The sequence below is a fragment of the Hydra viridissima genome, unplaced genomic scaffold (genome assembly GCF_058129835.1).
Source record: "Hydra viridissima isolate aposymbiotic clone 2 unplaced genomic scaffold, HvirCarnegie_v1 scaffold_9, whole genome shotgun sequence".
Classification (NCBI taxonomy): Eukaryota; Metazoa; Cnidaria; class Hydrozoa; order Anthoathecata; family Hydridae; genus Hydra; species Hydra viridissima.
Genome location: NW_028324308.1, coordinates 5,668,737 through 5,689,524, shown reverse-complemented (window position 1 = coordinate 5,689,524; position 20,788 = coordinate 5,668,737). Strand labels below are relative to the sequence as shown.

At 30.2% G+C, this 20,788-nt stretch overlaps 2 protein-coding genes across 2 annotated transcripts; both read right to left on the bottom strand.

The window, feature by feature from the left end:
* Positions 1–242: 242 nt before the first annotated feature.
* On the bottom strand, positions 243–15,931 carry LOC145185423 (DNA primase small subunit-like). Its single transcript, XM_090097693.1, has 15 exons — positions 15,798–15,931; positions 11,545–12,993; positions 4,045–5,003; positions 3,565–3,722; positions 3,324–3,430; positions 3,057–3,130; positions 2,690–2,826; positions 2,475–2,536; positions 2,264–2,376; positions 1,967–2,070; positions 1,453–1,567; positions 1,139–1,208; positions 959–1,023; positions 766–873; positions 243–629 (listed from the first exon to the last, which is right to left on the bottom strand). Exons 3-15 carry the CDS (start codon positions 4,172–4,174, stop codon positions 610–612), a joined length of 1,263 nt encoding a protein of 420 aa, XP_089953819.1. The 5' UTR covers positions 4,175–5,003; positions 11,545–12,993; positions 15,798–15,931; the 3' UTR covers positions 243–609.
* A 342-nt stretch (positions 15,932–16,273) lies between these two features.
* LOC149883716 (uncharacterized) lies at positions 16,274–19,987 on the bottom strand. Its single transcript, XM_090097720.1, has 3 exons — positions 19,740–19,987; positions 16,598–16,813; positions 16,274–16,392 (listed from the first exon to the last, which is right to left on the bottom strand). Exons 1-3 carry the CDS (start codon positions 19,891–19,893, stop codon positions 16,367–16,369), a joined length of 396 nt encoding a protein of 131 aa, XP_089953846.1. The 5' UTR covers positions 19,894–19,987; the 3' UTR covers positions 16,274–16,366.
* Between the last annotated feature and the right edge of the window lie 801 nt (positions 19,988–20,788).

The window sequence follows — 20,788 nt, the reverse complement described above, 5'->3', positions numbered from 1 at the left end:
ACCCAGAAAACTATACTCATATATACGTCATTCCTTTAATGATTATGAATTCGCCCTAAAATAGAGAACTGTAAATTTTATGGGAATGAAATAAAAATAAGCACAGAAAATAAAGTAATCAAAATAAAGTTAAATAGAGAAAATGGAAGTCATTTTTTAAAATGTTCCCATTTAATTTTAATAATATAAAAAAAAATAAAAAAAAAAAAAAAAAAGGAATTAAAATGCATTGAAAAAAGTTCTTTTTCTTGATAGTGATGTGAAAAATCTGATCATAAAATGTTTTACACGGGAAAGATATACACGTAATAGGAGTAGTGCCGTGCCGTCTATGAGTGGTCGTCACCTTTTCCGAAGCTTGCATCATCCCTTCCTGAATGGTATTTTTTTAAACGAATACTTACATAGAAAGTTTTTTAATAGTAATTTAACAAATTTTTGTAATGTTTAATATAAGATAGCAATATTTTCGTTCCGCAAACTATTTTGTTTTTAAACCGATTCCGAAGTATGCAAAACATTAAGATAACTATCGTTTGGTTGAAGCGCAGCATTCCTCGTCCATTAGCGTAGATAATGAAATGGTCACTGGATAGGTCTTTTTTTTTTTTACCAATCAGAGTTAGGTTCTAAAACCAAATTTAAAAATCAAGAAAGCTCTTGAAATATCCTTTGATAGACCAAGTTATATTTATAAAAATGTTATATATTCAACTGAAAACAATTTGAATAAACACTTTATATAAAAAATGTCAAAATTTAAACCTTTTTTTATATTGACAATCTTGTTATTTTCTTTGCTTTCCATATTTAAACCATTAACGAACTTCTCAAATATCTTGATTCCTTCGTTCATACTAGTTTTAGTATAATCTAAAATTCGTCCCCAAACATATATTTATGAAATTATCATAATTAGCAGTATAGAAACGAACAAGAGTATGTAATTCATAAGTACCTTTATCTCCTTGAGTAGATTCGTTTCCAGTTTTTTTATTCTCGTCAAGTTCTTGAAAAAGTTGGCTTAAAAAATATACAATTAACAATTTATCAATCGACAATGTAGTAAATACAAATTAATCTTACAAAAACGTAATACTACATTTTTATACATTTATAAACCTGTTAAAAAAAGCACCTTAATGTAGGTACACTCAAAGGATCAAAAGTTTCAGCTGTATTTGGATCAATAGGTATACAAACTCGACCTAAGGGATTAACAAACGCTGAGATAATTTTAAGAAAACTGGTTTTCTTCATGTAAAAACTATTAATAAAATTTAAAAAAGCTAAGAAACAAGATTTCAAAAACTATTTCTGTAGATATTAGATGTAGGCACTGTTAGAGGACAAAGTCCTTTAAAGTACTAGTTAACTAAACTATTTATAAAAGTCCTTGAAAACAATATTGGGTTACTGAAGCAAAACAAAAGACAGTAAAAAAACAAGAACCTGTTTTTGGATGCACACAAAATGGACTCTTCAGCAAATGATTTAAACCTTTAGTGACATTAATATCTAACCTTGGGTATACATACTGAAACATAATTTCTTCTAGTGTATGTTTCTAAAAAATTACAGACATTTTAAAACTCTACAAAGTTTTATGCAGAATATTAGGGAAGAATATATCATCAGACAAAACATGAATATTTAAAAAAAGATTCTATATTTAGTCTTTTGTGACAAATTAGAAAACTGGAGATTTGTTTGTATTTACACTTGAAAACTATTTCATAATTTAGTTTAATAGATTAAACACAAAATATGAAAAAAAGACTTGTAGGTCTTTTACATTTAACACAACTTGTAACTTCTCAGATCTTGAATTACTTTTTAAAATTAGATATCAAATTCTGACAGCTGTTTTTTTAACACCATTTTCGGAAGAGTCAGTCATCTAGTGTACATTTCTAGATAAGCACAGCTATTTAAAAAAATTATGAAAAACCTGCTAGATCATTACATTACTGAATGACTTCTCCAGAACAAAATTTTCTAATTTTTTCCATTTTTCGATTGATGAAAGATTGCCTTGGTTCCAAAGAACTTCAACTTTATCACGTGTAGCTGAGAAATTAAATTTTTTAGGATAATAAAATTAAAACAGCAACGATGCAAAGAGATGGCAAATAGAAGCAATAGTTTTGGGTTCAAACTTTTAATTTTACTATATTTTTTTAAGATGACTATGGCATTCATAACATTAATAAAAAGGTCAAATGCATAAAAGTTTATATGAATATAGCAAGAGAAAAGTTACATTCATCAGGAATCAATTTTAGCATTAACTTCTGCTGCTCAACTGAGTCCAGAATATTTTGATCGGCAAGGTAATTTTCTGTAAAATACTTCTTTATTATAGAAGCAGCACGGCTGAAATTTAATGCAGAAAAAGAATTGGAAAATTTATTTCAAACCAAAAATAAAAAATGGAACAACACCATCAAAAGTAAAAAATAAGCAAGATTTACGCAAGTGAAGGATGCATTGAATTTCCTTTAAAATGAACTTTCTTTGATTGTGCATCACCTCCCTATAAAAAAAATGTTAAATTACCATGCTATGATGATGTAATGCAGTTTTATTTTGGTTAAAAAGTTTTGATTAACAGAAGGAGTATTAGCAACAACTCTTTTTAAGAACAAAACTTTCTACTCAGAGTTCAAAGTTAACATATTTTTATTACCTTAATAACACTTAGATACTCTGCCACTGCTGATCTCCCTTGCTGAGAAAGTTTTCTGGCACTTATATCTGCAACCCAGCAATGTATTCCACGACGACCACTATATACCCATAACCGGTGTTCAAATCCAAAATCCTCTAAAATTTAAAAAAAAAAAATCAAAAAAATTGTGTTAATATTTTGTAAATGAATTTTTTTTTTAACTATATGTAAGAGTTAACTATAGGATTTAAAAATCAAGTAAAAAACTGATGCAAACTTAGTTTTTAGAAAGCAACTATAACTACTACTAAACACTAGAGATAAAATAATTGTATGTGATAAAAAACTGCAGTATATATATAAACAAGAAAATATATAAAAAAACCTTCTAAGGCTCTATCTATTATCTTTAAAGCTATTGTCATCAGGGGCCAACATTTCTTACAAATTGATGCTCCACTAGATAAGATAATTTTTATGATAAATAATTATTAACTAGTGTAAATAAGTTTACTACTAAAAAATTACTAACAAATTATGATTAAAAAATGATGAGCATAAAAAAGATACCCGGGAGAAACTCACAAATGTGTTGATATCATGGTCACCAGATGTAATAAAACTTAATTCATTATTAGTAAATTTGGATTACCTGCAGCAAGTTCTTACAGTGTCATAATCTGTCATGTCAATATCAAATACCAGTTCTTTTTCTTCAGCTTTAAAAGCTCCAGCTTGCAATTGTTTATGGTCTTTAGGCTAAATAAAATAGAGTGAGCGTTGAATTAAAATTTTCTCTAATTTGTTTTTAAACAACATTTAAGAATGTTGGATAGTATATCTTTCATAAAAAAACTTTAAATAAAAAGAAGACTTGAAACTAACTTACTTACCTTGTGATTGTATACAGCACCTATGTCAATTTTGTATGGGACCTTTTTTTGCATCTCTTTTTCTAATTCATTGGCATCAACAAAAGATAAATATCGAATATATATGTCATCTTTTAATGTAAATGAAAATTCACGATTTTCAAAATAACTCTTGGAGCCTAAACATTGTGAAACTTGATTAAATAAATTTTTGTCAGTGAAAATGAAGATAGAATATTTTTATTTGATGTTATTGAGGATAATCAGGCTTTGTCATATCTGTTAGCTATCACATTTATACATCCTACAGATTATTAGATTTATCAAATTAGGACTGTGGCAATCTTTAAAGCTGAAAATTTAAAAAGTTTTTAAACCAATAAAAATGTGAAGGAGTTTTCCTACCGTACTTTGCTAATTCTTTCTAGGCTGTTTTTTTTTTTTTTTTTTTAAACAAAATTTATCTTAACTATTAGTTAGGATTAAGACTATTATTCCTACCTTCGCCATACTGCAGCCACTTGTGATAAAGTTTGTAAGGAAACAATCTTTTATAATATTGCTTCAATAAATCACTTAAGTCGCTTTGATCATAAGTTTGCTGTTTTGAATAAGTAATTGTATCATTCATCTAAAAAGTTTGTCAAGAATTAAAGAATTGAACTACTTGAAACTTGCTGGGTTTGTGTATAAAAAATATATATAAATACTCAAAAGTCTTTTTTTTTACATATTTTCTTTGTATGACACAAAGTGCTAGTTTGTATAATGATACTAAATAGAATGATACAGAGAGAGCAATACAAAGAATGATAGCATGATATAAAGAGAATGTAGAATGATATAAAGAGAATAAAAAGAAAACGACTTATATACTTTTTTTTGGTACAGAGTAAGAATATATTATTTCCTTCAGTTTATATATTTAGCATGTGAATTACAACTAAAATATCGTAAGATATATTAAGGTATTAACTAAAAAGGTCTTTTACAACATAGCTACAAATCTGGGATAGTTTAAGTATCCTTGGCATGTTTTTTAATCATCGTATATCTTTAACTATCTTTTAAAGTTATTCCTTTACATGTATTTAAATGATTTTAAGTAAAAAGGTGGACTCTTGTTGCTTGTGGGAACTTTATACACAAATTTCCCGCGCAAACAAAAGTTGCCGACTAATTGTTACACAGAGCGGAATTCACTTGTTTAAACTTTTTTTTTTCTTTAAAAGCCTCTTAAAATCATGCCAGTTATTTAGGTATCAAAAATTTACTGGAGGAAATATTTCATTCAAATTTATTTAAAAGCCTTTAAGTCTTATTGATAATTTTAAAATTGAAAAGAATCGATGAAAGATGAAACCGTTGAAAAATTTTAAAAGTATAAAACCTTTATTCGGCTATTCTGCCATTTACGGTCACGGTTTTAGGTTGGCCGAATAAAGGTTTTATATCATACGCTAGAGATAAAACAATCGAGGTCGATGTGTTTTGAAGTCGAAGTCGAAGCTTCGACGTCGCAAAAAGTCGTGTGTGAACGTGTTTCGAAATCGTTAAAAGTTGTATGAAATTTATTTAAACGGTTTTCAAAATCGTATTACTTCGAATAAAATTTATTTTCGCGGTTTTCAAAACCGTAAAAAGTTGTATAAAATTTAATTTGAAGGTTTTCAAAATCGTATTAGTTCAAATAAAGTATATTTTCGCGGTTTTCAAAATCGTAAAAAGTTGTGTAAATTCGAAAATGGCGTGTGGGTAATTCCGCATCAAATCACTCAAAATTTAGAAAATTTTGAACCATGGGTCCTCAAATTTTTTAAAAATTTCAGCTAAAAATGTTGAGCGGTTGACAAGATACTGCAATTTTAATATTGACCTGGTTTCCCAAAATGACCCGGTTTTCATAACATTCTGAAAAAACATTTTTCTTAAAAAAATAAGAAATAAAAATGACAAAAATATGAAAATAAACATATATAATGTTTTTTTGATGCTGAATTCAATAAAAGTACTTAAAATGCTCAAAATAAAAGGAACATGCTTAAAAGTTAATAAACAACTAGTTTCTATAAACCAGCTTTGGGGCCCAATATCTCAAAACACCCCTGTCAAATTTTTTTTTTTTTTTGCTGTTAATATTTTCAACAGCTTATAATCTTACTAGGCACAAAAAATCTAACTGGAAAAACAACTGAAACTTATGGAACTTTAATTTCAATGATCTATTACTTTTTGAAGAAATTATTTTTTAAAAAATGCAAATTGAATTCTGTAAAATATTATATTTAGTTTATAGACTCCTTAAAAAAAAAAAAAAAAAAAAAGAATTTTGTTATATTTAAGGAAGTCTTAATTATATGATAACTTAGTTATTTGATCTTAACAACTGAAATAAACATCCTGTTTTGTTTTTATATAAAAACTGAATAAGTGTGATATTGATGTGCATTTGTTTTTAAAATTTTGACAACTATATTTTGTAAAAGTTTATAATAACTAGTTTATAAAAAGTTCAGTTATAAAACAATATTTATTGGTAAATTTTATCTAAATTTTAACAAATTAATAATTTCATATATATATGTTTCATATATATATATGCAGATTGTATATATATATAAATATATTTATAAAGAAAATAACCAATATCTATCAGTGTAAAAAAATATAAAACAGAGGGATTCTGAAAAGGATTGAATTATTTCTTTATCAAAAAATTTTCCAATCTGTCTAAATTACATATATTCACTGATGGTTGCGCAGGACAGTACAAAAATTGTAAAAGCTTTTACAATCTATGTGAATTTGACCTTAGAAAGTGAATTTGACTTAAAAGTTGAATGGAACTTTTTTGCCACGTCCCATGGAAAGTCACCATGCAATGGGATTGGCGGTACTGTAAAAAGGTTAACAGCACAAAAAAGTTTAAAACGACCATACAGAAACCAAATTCTCACATCAGAAGCTATGTATGAATTTTGTATTGAGAAAATCAAGGTTGTTAACTTCATTTACATAAAGGGATTGGACTTACAATTGCAACATGAAGAGCAAAAAGAAAGGTACACTGGTGTAACAACTCTACCTGGTACTGGTAGCTTTCATCAATTTATGATCTTGGAGATTACAGGGTTGGGGCAAAGAGGTGTAGTACAGACATTAATTATTCAATAATCCACAATCTTAAAAAGAAACAAGATATATTTCAACTTGATACTGTTGCTTAAGGTTGTTATGTAGCTGTAGTCTGTGTAGTAATGGATCGGCATTGTAACTAAATCTAACCTAGAAGAAGTTGATGCTTAAGTTTAATTTCTTCACCCAAATGGTCCATCAATCTGTTTTAATTGGCCTGAAAGAGACAACTACTGTTTTATTCCCAACACCAACATATTGAAAAAACTATCTGTTCCACAAGCTTGCTCTAGTTCCGGTAGAAACTTTGTGTTTGAAAATGCTGAAATAGAGGAAGTACAAGTAAAATGGGAACAATATTGTAAACTATTACAAACACAGTCAAAATAACTTACATCTTCGATACCTTTAAAAATCTTGTATATTTAAGTGACTGTTTAAATTACGATTAACTTATTTTTATTTTATTTACAAATATTTTTTGGGAATTTCTTCAAAAAGTAATAGATCATTGAAATTAAAGTTCCATATATTTCAGTTGTTTTTCCAGTTAGATTTTTTGTGCCTAGTAAGATTATAAGCAGTTGAAAATATTAACAGCAAAAAAAAAAAAATTTGACAGGGGTGTTTTGAGATATTGGGCCCCAAAGTTGGTTTATAGAAACTAGTTGTTTTATTAACTTTTAAGCATGTTCCTTTTATATTTGAGCATTTTAAGTACTTTTATTGAATTCAGCATCAAAAAAACATTATTTATGTTTATTTTCATATTTTTGCCATTTTTATTTCTTATTTTTTTAAGAAAAATGTTTTTTCAGAATGTTATGAAAACCGGGTCATTTTGGGAAACCAGATCAATATTAAAATTGCAGTATCTTGTCAACCGCTCAACATTTTTAGCTGAAATTTTGCATGTAATATTTTTTTATAATAAGGAATAATGTGTCAAAATATAACACAAAAGGAAGACACATGGTTCAATGGACTGGGTGATTTGATGTGGAATTACCCGTGTTTTAAAACTGTTTAAAAAAACGGCTTTCAAATTCACTTCCAAAAATTTAACTGTCTTCGAAATCGTTTAAGTAAACGAAACGAGTGCATACAAAAAGTAAACAAACGAACGTCGCGTTACTTCGTTCAGGTTTTAAGCTCAATGACTTCAAGTTCAAGTTTAATGACTTCAACTTCAAGCTCTATTAGCAAAAATTTTAAAGTGAAGTGAACTGATAACCCATATTTTAAGCTGAATTTGTATGTGGCTGTACTAGTACTGTTATGCTTTTCCCTTCTATTCTCCTAGACTCCTACTCTATCCCTTAGATTTGGAAAAAATCACAATCGATGAGAAGCTAACTATGTTCAGGTTCAAAGACATCGGTATAAAGTAAAGTGAAGTGATAACTGGTTTGGTATATGCTAGCAATCTCTGCCCTTCTATTTCTTAATAATAAAAATTTGAAGTATACACTACAGTAACATTACAGAAATACAGAATATACAAAAGATATGCTAAAACCCTTTCATTTAATAATCATTCCAGATTTCATAAATCCAATTTCTTACACATGTGAAAAAATTATTTGCATATTATCGATTACCTAATCTAAAATAATCCTAGCATGCTTCCCTAGTAAAGAATATTTAGTTGTCCGCTTCCAGTCTTTCATTCTCATTTTTTTGTGCAAGTTCCTGGCCTTGGGAGCCTAAATGATGTCTGTCTCACCTTTCCAGTTCAACAATACTGGAGTTTACATTTTTTTATCATCATCATCATCATCATCATCATCATCATCATCATCATCATCATCATCATCATCATCATCATCATCATCATCATCATCATCATCATCATTTTGATTTCTGTCTGGAGCAGATCTTGCTGCCATTTGCTCTTCCATGGAGTGGTATTCCCAAATTGGTACAAAGGAGTTTAAGAGATCGAAGTTCTCGTTGATGAAGACCAACTTCTCAGTGGTTTTTGGAGACAACCTGCATCTCTTTTCGTGGACCACCTGTCCAGCTTCACTAAAGGCCCGCTCACTTGAGGCACTTGAGGCTGGCAGGCAATAATACTCCCGTGCAAGTCCTGCCAAGATGGGCATCTCTTTGCGATGTGTCCTCCACCAGTCAAGGACATTAACCTTCGAATCTATCACAGTTGTTTCTCTGAATTTTGCCCACTCAACGGAAATCGGAGGACCCTCAGCTGTAGCATTTGTCTGCCTGAATTGGCTGGGCACAGTCTAAAAGAAAGGAAGGATGTTAAACATTTAGTAAACTTTGTGTAACTTCGCTTTCTTTATTCTAAAATTGTTTAAATTCAAATAATTTTTAAAAAGTTCGTTTAACTTTGAACCGCCCCCCCCTCTCCCCCGTATGGCATCGTATCCTCAAATTAAAATTTTTATGACTTTGTTTGTTCGATTGCATTAAGATTAGGAGATGTATATTTAACTAGTTTTAAAGAAATTTATTTTATATTATACTTAATAGCTATTACCTTTGCTGCTGCCTTCCAGAATTCAGTCTCACCATCATCTTCAAGAAACTCATCGGTGATCTCATCTGAGACATTGATTGTACCTTGCTGGTTTGACATCCAGTCTGCTGTTGTAGGATGACTGGTTTTCAACTTGTCAAAAATCTCATCCCTGACACCATAAGCGTGCAGTTGTTGGCCTTTCAATAAGGGGTGCAACAGGCAACCTACAGCATAAAGCAAGATGTCACATCCTCCTCTTGGGAATCGTTTCTCAAGTTTTACAATGAGCTCAACCATGAATGGACCTACTCCAGTGACACTGTTCTTTCTTATTTCTTTGACCCTCAGAGAAGCACACCTATCTACAAGATGAACAATGGCTGTCAGTGCTCTATCCATTGTAATTTTCTTATCACTCGACATTGACTCAGAGATGACTCGGCATGTGGTCAGGAGTGGCAGAATGGTTGCAACCAGCTCAAATTGTTCATCCGTAGGAATGGGTGTGGTCCATTCCTTTTTGTCACCCCGGAGAGCACACAGCACACTTTGAAGATGGTTGATGTCTAGGAGCATCATCTGGACAGAGTTCCATCTGGTTGCACAAGGAGCAGTGATCTTTCTGTAGGGTACTGAAACAAAAACTAAAATAAAATTTCGCAAAAAACTTCGCATGAAATCGTAAACTCTTAGAAAACTTTGTTTGAAATTAAAAAATATTTGTAAAAATTTGACATTAAGTTGTAAAACTTCGTATTCGTATCTACTTAAAAAGTTAAAAATATTACCATTCATCTCGAGGCACTTCTTTTTCAACACCCCTTCAGCAAGAGGAGAGTGATGGACTTGGGCGGAGATTGTCCTGCATGCATCGATAGCAGCCTTGATATCAGGCTGTTTGTTGACAGCCCTTTCCAGGGCCATGTTAAGCTTGTGGTCAATGCACGTGATTGAACCACTTTCAAGATCAGCAATAGTCTCTGACTTCCTCAGTGCAGCTTTTATATTTGAAGCTTGATCACACACAACAACCCGCTTCTTGACCATTTTGAGTGACTCAAAACGTTTAACCAAGTTGTCCAACTGAGTAGCAATGTTCTGACCAGTGTGCTTACCTGGGAATGGAACAACTCCAACAGTTACCTTTTGTAGAACAAACTCTTTGGTGATGTAATGAAGAGTTACCGCCATGAATGGGTCGTTGTTGCGTGAGGTCCAGATGTCAGTGCTGATTGCAACTCGGTTGCAATGAGGAAACTCCTTGTCAAACATGCTCTTCATAGCCATCTGCAGATTCCTATAGAGGAGAGGTAACTTGAAGCGAGCCATGCAGGCACCACTTTTAACCTTAAACCTTGAATCAAAGTGGGCAAGCAGTCTTTGGAACGGGATAGAGTCACATATGGAGAAAGGCTGATTGTCAGTTGCAAGGTAAATCATGAGCTCCATGTCACCACGAAGTTGAGTGGTGCTCTGTGTTGGATAGCATAAATTCTTTCTGGCTTCTAGAACCCTTTTTCTTTTCCTGTGACCTAAAAAAAATTGTATACATTTGTTAACATTGAATTAACCCCGGATTTCGTTGTTTACATAAAAAAAAAAGTTGTATAACTTCGCTACATCGCATCGTAAGATCCATTAAGTAGCTAACTTACCAGTGCCAACTGTTTCCAGTTCATCTTCTGCCTCTTCAATTTTGTCCTCCTTGGCAGCTTCTGCCTCATTCTGTATCTTTTGATTCTGACACATTTCGATGTACTCATCCTTATGGTTGGATCGCAGGTGACAACTCAGGGTCGATGTTGACCCAGTATTCATTTTTAGGTCCTTCTTGCAGATATTGCACACACCATAGGCCTTATCTCCTCTGTATTCCTTCAGGAAGTACTGCCAAACCAGCGAGCGATGGGTCTTTGGCATATTTATTTAATGTTTTACAATGTTTAAATCTTGTTAAATAACATAAACAACGTTATAAGGTTTTCAAATTCGTTAAATATAATGTAAACAAAATTATACGATTTTCATAACCGTAAAATTTTGATTTACAACATTTTGCGGCTCTGAACATCGTTTTAATTAAGTTTTAACAACTTTTAAAGGTTTTCAAAGTCAATTAAATTTAAAGTTACGGATTGTTACGGCTTTTAACATCGTTTTAATTAAGTTTTAACGACTTTTAAAGGTTTTCAAAATTGATTTAAAATTAAAGCTACAACTTTTTACGGCTTCCGTAACCGTTTAATTGACTTTTTTTCGAAGTTGAACGGATTTCAACTCCGTTTAATTTAAGAAACTTCGCCTAACTGACGGCTTTCAAAGTCGAACAAAAAATATACGATTTCGAAAACCGTATCTCGATTGTTTTATCTCTGTCATACGCTTATAATAACGTCGTTTGTAACACAAATGTTGTAGACGTTTATAGGGAATATTGATAAGTGGAATAACTGACGTTGAGATTGCCCAGTAGCAATTAGGGGCTAACACGTAAAGGGCCTAAAGGTCATTAGTTGTTTGGGATGGGTAATGATTGAAAAAATCGTAAAGCAAGTTCATTGCGACCACACAATGAGAATTTAAATAATGAGCAACAATGCTGAAGTTAAAATACAAACGTACGCATGTTTTCGTTTTGTTCTACATAACAGATAGACAAGGTTTACAGTTCACTGTTTTCATCATCTACTAGCAACAGATTATGAATACACGTCGTGTGGCGCAATATTCATTGCAGGCATGTTTGCTGCAGGAGTTGCAGCACTGACAGCGTCCTTTCTTCAGCTTCTTGGCTGACGGTGACTTGCAAGGAACATCTCGCGTTTCACGTTGACTATAAGGAGATGTTAATAACCGTGTAGACTTCTGATGATCAGTCGAACTTCTGCGACAGAAGTTCGACTGGTCATCAGAAGTCTACACGGTTATTGTATCTCGGACAGCTCTCTCAAAAAGCAGTTTTGTAGCGAATGGTTTCTTTTGTGCCAGCTATTTGTGCATCAGCGATTGGTGCACCGTTTCCAAGGGTATTGGTGAACGAGTTGATCCTGTGAGTTTACAACACTCTTAGTCTCGTTATATTATGTTATGATTTCAGGCCTGTTGGCTTTTTCTGCATTCATATCTGAGTCATGCATCATTTACAACAGCAAAACGCTGAATGCCGAAAGCAATATTCCTTTTCAAAAATTTTTTTTAAAAACTTTTAAAACAGAAACATGGAAGGGCTGCAGAAGGACAGCTAAATAGAGCTTCTGCTAAGCGTTAAAGATTTACGTTATAAAGAAACAATCTTGTTTCCTTCGATACGTAGGAAATAAGGGTTTCATTCTTTGTGAATTCAATAAACGACGAGAGCTCTGGACGGTTTTTATTAAGAAGAAATTTTGGAGGAATGAACGCCTTGTTCTTGCGAACCGTGCCGACAAGTGTTAGACCTTTAGATAGCAGTTACTGCATCATGTCAAAATCTGTAAAGTAGTTACCACAGGTAATATTCCTTCTTTCATACGGTTGCTTCTTTCATACGGTTTCACCAAAGCTTCGACCATTTTTCTTCCCAAACCACATACGGGATACCATTCAAAGGTTGAAACATTTTGGAATTGCATACACATCACATTTTCAGGCCGTACTTGTCTGGCATGGACGGCATAAATTGCCGGAAAAGATATCAGCTCCGAATTGGCTCTAATCGCTCGTCAACCTTGATGTTTTTTCCTAGTAGATAGTGTTTCTATAGATTGATATTTATTTTGTTCCAGATGTCACAAAAGTGAACAAAGTTGTCTGTAGATTTTCTTCCAAGGCGCGTTATCTTGTTATCAAATCTATGGTGAGTAAAATATGGTAAATAAAAAATATGGTGAACAAAAATATGGTGAATTAAGTTCAGATTTTAAGATAGTTTTGTTTTAGCTAAGACATAATTTTGACAATTTATGCTGACTCGGCATCAAAAATTGCTTTTTTGTGTGTATTTTTGTGTATTTTGTGTATATATATATATATATATATATATATATATATATATATATATATATATATATATATATATATATATATGTGTATATATATATATATAGTAATAAAGATGATTTGACCCTTCATAAAGTTCACCACAGCTTTGTAAAGGTTCTATATGTTCTTCTATACTTTGTTCAGAGATAAAATCTTTAAGATTTTCGTTGGGATTTTTAGGGATAAAATCTTCCCAATTCACAAAAGGAGCCCTTCGCTGATTAAGTATGTTTACATAAACTTTACGTATTGCATTTGCATGAGAACTTATTACGTTTTTTAAAAGGCCCTATTGCCTTTTTTTTTTTTCACTAGGCCTATCGTCGATTGTTTTTTATATAAAGACACCAACCATGAATCAGCATTTAAAAAAGTTTACATATTTAGACATACAAAATTACGAAAATCCAGGAAAGGTTTTAAATGTATAAAGAGTTCTATTTAATTAAACCTCATAAAATTAAATTTCTTTAAAAAGACTGATATAGAAAATTTTTGGGAAAAACCTAACGCTGAAGCTTAAATTTTACAAAATTGGACTAACGTCAATAAAATAAAATTGGCGGTTGTTCATTTCTAAAATCGCTCCAACGCCATTTCAATGATAAAAAAAAAAAGTGGGTCCAATTTTGTTCTAATGTCATTGGTTGTTGGCTAAAGTCATTAATGGTTGTTTTTTTTTTGTTTGTTTTCAACGGTTTGCTCTGAGTTTATTCACAAATTTTTAAGTTTAAATTATTGTTTAAGATTATTAGCGAAATTCATGTCTTCAATTTATCCTTTAGTAAAAGAGATTAATAATGTAATTTATCCTTTAGCGTATAATGGAGATTAATAATGTAATTAGCAATTCCTTGTTTCGATTGAGATTTTCATTATCCCAACTAATTTTCTAGACGATTTTGGAAAAATTTTTGTATATTTTGTACTTTCTACACAGCTTACTTTATCTATCAGATGAAAAATCTCTACAGTTTTCCCGTCTTAAAATAAACCTGGTCAATATTTTTTGGCATTTGTCATAGTCAGCATCGTAAAAATGATTCATTAATGATGATTTAAATAAGTTAGGTTCAAAAATTACAACTTTTATCTCAAAGTTGTAATTTTTGAACTTAACTTATTTAAAACTATAAATATGCAGTATGTATATTTGCATGGAAATTATAATTCTTAAATAATCAAAAAATAGTAAAATTCGTTTTGTAGAACTCATATATATATGTGTATATATATATATATATATATATATATATATATATATATATATATATATATATATATATATATATATATATATATATCCCAGTGAGAAAGGTAGTAAAGGTCCGTTAGCGGCGCGCCGACGCTAGTTAAATATAGATGGGCCAATAGCGGGCCTTGCATGGCGCAACAACGTCGGCATACCAAGAGTGGACCTCATGCTAATTTGAGCTGGCAAGCCGACGGCAGCTTGCCCACAGCTAACTTATAGCGAACCATTAGTGGCTGCCCGACGTTGGAAAACAAACGGTGAACCAGCGTCGGACCGCGAAAGGTTACCATGCGTTTTAAAAACTGCACCAGTTGATTAATCACGAAATAGTAAGAAAGAAGTTAAAATTAGTAAGAAAATAATTCTTTTCTTACGAAACGATGAAGAAATCGAGTAGGTACAAACGGCGGGGCGGAGCGGATCAGCGGGGCGGAGCGGATCAGCGGGGCGGATCATTTAAACGGTACAAACGGCGGAGCGGATCATTTAAACGTTACTAAAGCGAGTTATATTTCATTAAAAAAAAAGATTCAGATATAGTTTAAATTCACTAATGATATAACATTTCGAAGGAACTTGCATATTACAATTTTATTAAACGACAAAAAAAAGTATATAAGTTTATAATATTTTATAAATTTTATGAACTCAAAAAACAACGTGATCCGCCAATTTGTATCAAGTGATCCGCCAATTTATATCAAGTGATCCGCCAACTTATATCAAGTGATCCGCCTAATATTATAATTGTTTGAATCAAACTCCTTTAATTTTAATGATTGTTTTACAAAAAAACAAGGTGATCCGCCAACTTATATCAAGTGATCCGCCTAATATTATGATTATTTGAATCAAACTCCTTCAATTTTAACGATTGTTTTACAAAAAAACAAGGTGATCCGCCAACTTATATCAAGTGATCCGCCTAATATTATGATTGTTTGAATCGAACTCCTTCAATTTTAACGATTGTTTTACAAAAAAACAAGGTGATCCGCCAACTTATATCAAGTGATCCGCCTAATATTATGATTGTTTGAATCGAACTCCTTCAATTTTAACGATTGTTTTACAAAAAAACAACGTGATCCGTCAACTTATATCAAGTGATCCGGCAAATATTTTGATTATTTGAATCAAACTCCTTTAATTTTAATGATAGTTCTACCAAAAAACGAAGTGATCCGCCAATTTATATTAAGTGATTCGCCTAATATTTTTATTGTTTAAATGAAATTCTGTAAAGTTAAATGATTGTTCTACAAAAAAAAAACGTGATCCGCCGATTTATATCAGGTGATCCGCCTACTGTTGTCATCGGCCAGAGTGAATGTTTATTGCTTAAAAACAAAATCTTACTTGAAATTCTTTTATTCAACTGCTTATTAAACTGCTTATTCATCAAAATACTCTTCTTATCACAAAATTCTTTTTCTTTTTAAAAATCCTCTTTAAATCTCTTAAAAATTCTTTTCTCTTAAAATCCTCTTTAAATCTCTTCTTCTAACAAAAACTCCAACTTCCTAGATTCTTTTTTTTTTTGAGCTTTTATAGTTTTTGCTTGTTTTCCTGTTGCGATATCTTTTCATTTATTTATATGGCAGGTTGATGAGTCTTCATGTTTACGTCTTTTCTCGGTTGTTGTTTTTAACTTAATTCTTTTTGCTTTATCATTTATTGATGTGAAGAGTGGACGAGTCATCTTGTGGGTATCTTTTCTGATCGTTGTTTTTAACTTTTCTTATTATCGCTTTATCATTTACGAGTCTTCGCGTTTACATCTTTTCTCAGTTGTATTTAACTTTTCTTCTAACGCTTTATCACTTATTTATGTGAAGAGTTGGTGAAACTCTGTAAAGTTTAATGATTGTTCAACAAAAAAAAAAACGTGATCCGCCGATTTATATCAAGTAATCCGCCTACTGTTGTCATCGGCCAGAGTGAATGTTTATTGCTTAAAAACAAAATGTTACTTGACAGTGTAAAAAAAACTCAAAGCAAAGTTTGGAATGAAAAAGAGAGGGGGCTACACAACATGAATTTTAATTAAATATATTATTAAAAGATTTTATTTAAAGTAGGTTTTATTTAGTAGTAAACTTACGTAAAACTTTTAAAAGAAAAACAAAAGCCATTATCAAAATGCAAGATATATTTACCATGAGGAACTAAAACTGCAAGGTTGTGGTTACTGATGTAATGGATAACAACAAGATCTGTCCGACTCAGGTCACAGTACACAAACTTCTGGAAATCATTTGAAATTCCTGTTGGTATAACTGTGGCAAAATGGATCTTTGTGTAAAGTGGCAAAGCCCGAGGAATTTTACTGGAACCATTTTGCTTCCACCTATACCCATCTGCCCGCCAATCGTCTAAAAAAAAAAAAATAATAATGATAATAATAATATATATTTATATATACACACACATATACATTGCATATACAATAAACAACCACAATATTTACATGCAACATCACTTGGTAACAAATAAGGAGAATTTAAACTTTTTTGTGAACTAAAAAGAGCATGATTTAACAACTCATCAATTGTATAGTTAGTAGGTTCCACAGTATAAAATAAAAATAGATATGGCAGGCAAAAAGATGGAAATTGCTGGAATTATTGAAATTGCTTTATACATGGAGAACAACTTCACATCATATAAATTAAGTGACAGTAATCAGGACAACCAAAATTGTTGAGTAAAAAGAGCAAAAATATAAGCAAACAAACAAAGTTCAAAACATGCAGAGGTAATAATAAAAAATGCAGCTGAGAACAAACCAAGTTTATACCAAGGTACAAATTCCTTATAAACAAAACAGAAAATTTATGGAACATATTCAGGGTGTTAGCTAGCCTAATCATTAGCCAAATGGCACCGAGTATACTGTAGAATTCCCAATGGGTTTAAAGTTTCCAAAATTCAATACCTCTTTTTTTTTTTTTTAGTAGTAGTAGTAGTAGTGGTAGTAGTAGTAGTGGTAGTGGTAGTAGTAGTAGTAGTAGTAGTAGTAGTAGTAGTAGTAGTAGTAGTGGTAGTGGTAGTGGTAGTGGTAGTGGTAGTGGTAGTGGTAGTAGTAGTTGTATAGTTGTATAGTAGTAGTAATCTTAGTTGGCCTCATTTTATGATTTCCCTAGCTCTGGCGCTACAAATTTTGCCCTCATATTACAATATTTTGCCTGCGTAACAATATTAAGTTACACAGAATGTTCTCATCTTACAAATCTGCCCTTATGTCACAAAATGTACATAGCATGAGGGCAAAAACTGCACTCATGTTAAGCTACATAGTAACATCAGGGCATTTGTCATAAAAGTTATTTATTTTAAGATAAACGATTTAGCAAGCAAATTGGTCAAATTAAACATGGGAAAGTTTGATGTATTAGTGGAATGATTAAGATTGATATAGCAATAATTTTAGATTTATAATATAGTTAGAACGATAACATATTAATAAATAATATTTATGTTGAACATATATGTAATAATATCTAAAATAAATTGAATAATGATATTGACAATATATTAATTAAGATTGATAATAAAGTTAACTAATACCTTAATCTAACTTTATTATCAGCAATAAACATAAATTTATTGCTACCTAGGTAGTAATTAATCTGCGTTTATTGATAAACCAACAATGTTATTGAACTTTTTGTTGACTAATCATACTAATTAATAATACCTTTGAGGTCCTCATTGATGTAAGTTCTATGTTTTTTTGGTACTATAACTAATAGAGATTTACAGAGATAAAGAATAGAATCAGGAGTAATAAAGTAGCAAGCATGGTAAAGAGATACAACCTTAGCAGATGGTTAAGATCAGAAGTAAGATTTGATCCTAGAAGTCAAAGGGTAGATGACTCATTCAGTACATTACTGTTCATAAATATAGGAAGATCTAGATTTTTGCGATAAGGATTCCCCGAAAAAAATTTAGTCTTATCTGAGTTAGAGATAATTCTCTATCAAAAAAAGAAAAAATATTATAATTTCATTTTCATTGCAAAATTATAAGTTTAATTTTATAAAAAAGTTTTGAAAAGTTATAACTTTGAAAATATGTCTCACCCATTTTAGGGCTAGAAGTTTGGGTTACATGAGGGCTTCGAACCGGGATTATAGATATATTTCTGTTTATCATAAAATATATTCCTGGCTAACACCCCAACATTGCCAACAAATGTAAACAGTTTCAAGAACAAATTAGACAAATATTTAGCATTAAAAAAATTAACTTAATGAGTTTTAATAGTAACAAAAATTTTTAATACTAATAAAAAGTATAAAAAATTTAAACAAAAATTACTTTTGGTCTTAAGTCTTCTAAGTAGTTTTTGTTTAAATTTTTTATTCTTTTTATTAATATATAACTATATTATCAAAAGTGAGTTGTCAAAGTGAGTTTCTAATTCACTCGCTGTTAACACATAGCTATGTGTTAACAGCGAGTGAATTAGAAACTCACTTTATATACTACTACTAAATCATATTTTATATACTACTACTAAATTATATATACTACTAATAAATTATAATTATAATTATAATAATAATACACATTTTATATACTACTACTAAATTATAATAATATTTTTAATAATATAGCAGCTACTATATTGTTATAATTTATGATTGTTTTTAGGCAAGTACAATGAAAGCACATTGGTGCTCACATTTTAAAATCATAACACAGATACTTTTAAACAGCATGTATAAAAAAGGTCATTTAAAAACCTGCAGATTATTTTCTATAGCATGTCTTACACTGACATAATATAAAATAGACACAAGCATGTAAGTTTGTTATGGAGCCATTTTACAATAATAAATAAATCTTCAAATAAATTATAATAGGAAAGACAATTTTTAGCTTCAAAAATATGTTGCATATTAAATGACATCTTGAAAATATTCAATATAATATTAGACATTTAGAAGTCCTTACATATTTAATTTTACATATTAATAAGATATCTTGCTTTACTATAGCATAGCCTTAAGTAAAGGATAAACTATGCCTAAGTAATGTTAGATTTTACTTTAAACATATTAAAAGAAACAAAGCTATATACAGTCTTGTAGACTACATGTAGGCTACAGTCTACATTGTAGATTACAGGTATAACTTCTTTAAAGTCTAACTTTACTTTAGGCATCGTAATTGATTTTTACTAGTATAATCCAAAAACTATGCTATTTACTACATTATACTATTTTAGTATACAAATATATTTTAAAAATACAAATACTATACAAGTGCACTGAAATACTGCTGCCTAACCTTTTTCATGATTCACTTGTATGACATAAACTTCGCCTGCCTTAGGATTGTTGAGTGTAGTTGTTCTATCTTCATTATTGCTCTTGGCGATAAGATTTGCAATAACCTCTATTTTAAGGTGCTTTATGCTACCTATCAAAACAGGCACAGCCATTTACTAAAAAGTCATCATAAAAAAATTTAGCAATATGTTTGTTCAGGTTGAATTCGTTAGCAGAAATTTGACTATTAAAAGTGCCGTGTCACTTGAATGATCCGCTCCGCTGATCCGCCCCGCCCCGCCGTTTGTACCTACTCGAAGAAATCTTATGGTTAAACTGTGTCAAGAAAATAAGAGTTTATGTTCAATTTTAACTTTCAATTTTATTACAACTTAAAATTGAAATTAGTACACTCTGTTACAAAGTTGTAAATACGTTGCCAAGAATTTTATTTTGACACTGATAAAATGTAATCGCACTTCTGTGATAAAGTGTACTATATGAATATATATACTTTATATATATATATATATATATACATATATATAATATATACACATATATATATATATATATATATATATAAGCTATTTCAAGTTGTATTATTTTCAAGTACAATATCTCGTGTTCATATAAGAGTGCTCAATATTTGGTATATATATATATATATATATATATATATATATATATATATATATATATATATATATATATATATATATAATATATATATATATATTATATATATATATATATGTATATTATATATAATATATATATATATATATATATATATATATATATATATATATATATGTATATATATGTATATATATATATATATATGTATATATTAATATTTTTATTATCATATATATACAGACATATTATATAACATTATATATATACCATTGTATAAACATACATATATATATGTATATATATATATATATTCATATTTTTATTATCATATATACATATTATATAACATTATATATATACCATTGTATATGCATATATATATATATATATATATATATATATATATATATATATATAAATGTATAT

Bases quoted from the DNA above. Each gene is read 5' to 3' on its own strand.
- LOC145185423 (XM_090097693.1), bottom strand. From the start codon at position 4,174: ATGAATGATACAATTACTTATTCAAAACAGCAAACTTATGATCAAAGC. The intron at 2,377-2,474 runs GTAAATCTTGCT...ATTAAATTTCAG, and splicing joins TCAATGCATCCTTCACTTGC to CCGTGCTGCTTCTATAATAA. The intron at 630-765 runs GTTTAAATTTTG...ATTTGGTTTTAG, and splicing joins GATTGTCAATATAAAAAAAG to AACCTAACTCTGATTGGTAA.
- LOC149883716 (XM_090097720.1), bottom strand. From the start codon at position 19,893: ATGGCTGTGCCTGTTTTGATAGGTAGCATAAAGCACCTTAAAATAGAG. The intron at 16,814-19,739 runs GTTAGGCAGCAG...TTTTTTTTTTAG, and splicing joins ACAAGTGAATCATGAAAAAG to ACGATTGGCGGGCAGATGGG. The intron at 16,393-16,597 runs GTAAATATATCT...TTTGTTTTTAAG, and splicing joins TGCAGTTTTAGTTCCTCATG to CAATAAACATTCACTCTGGC.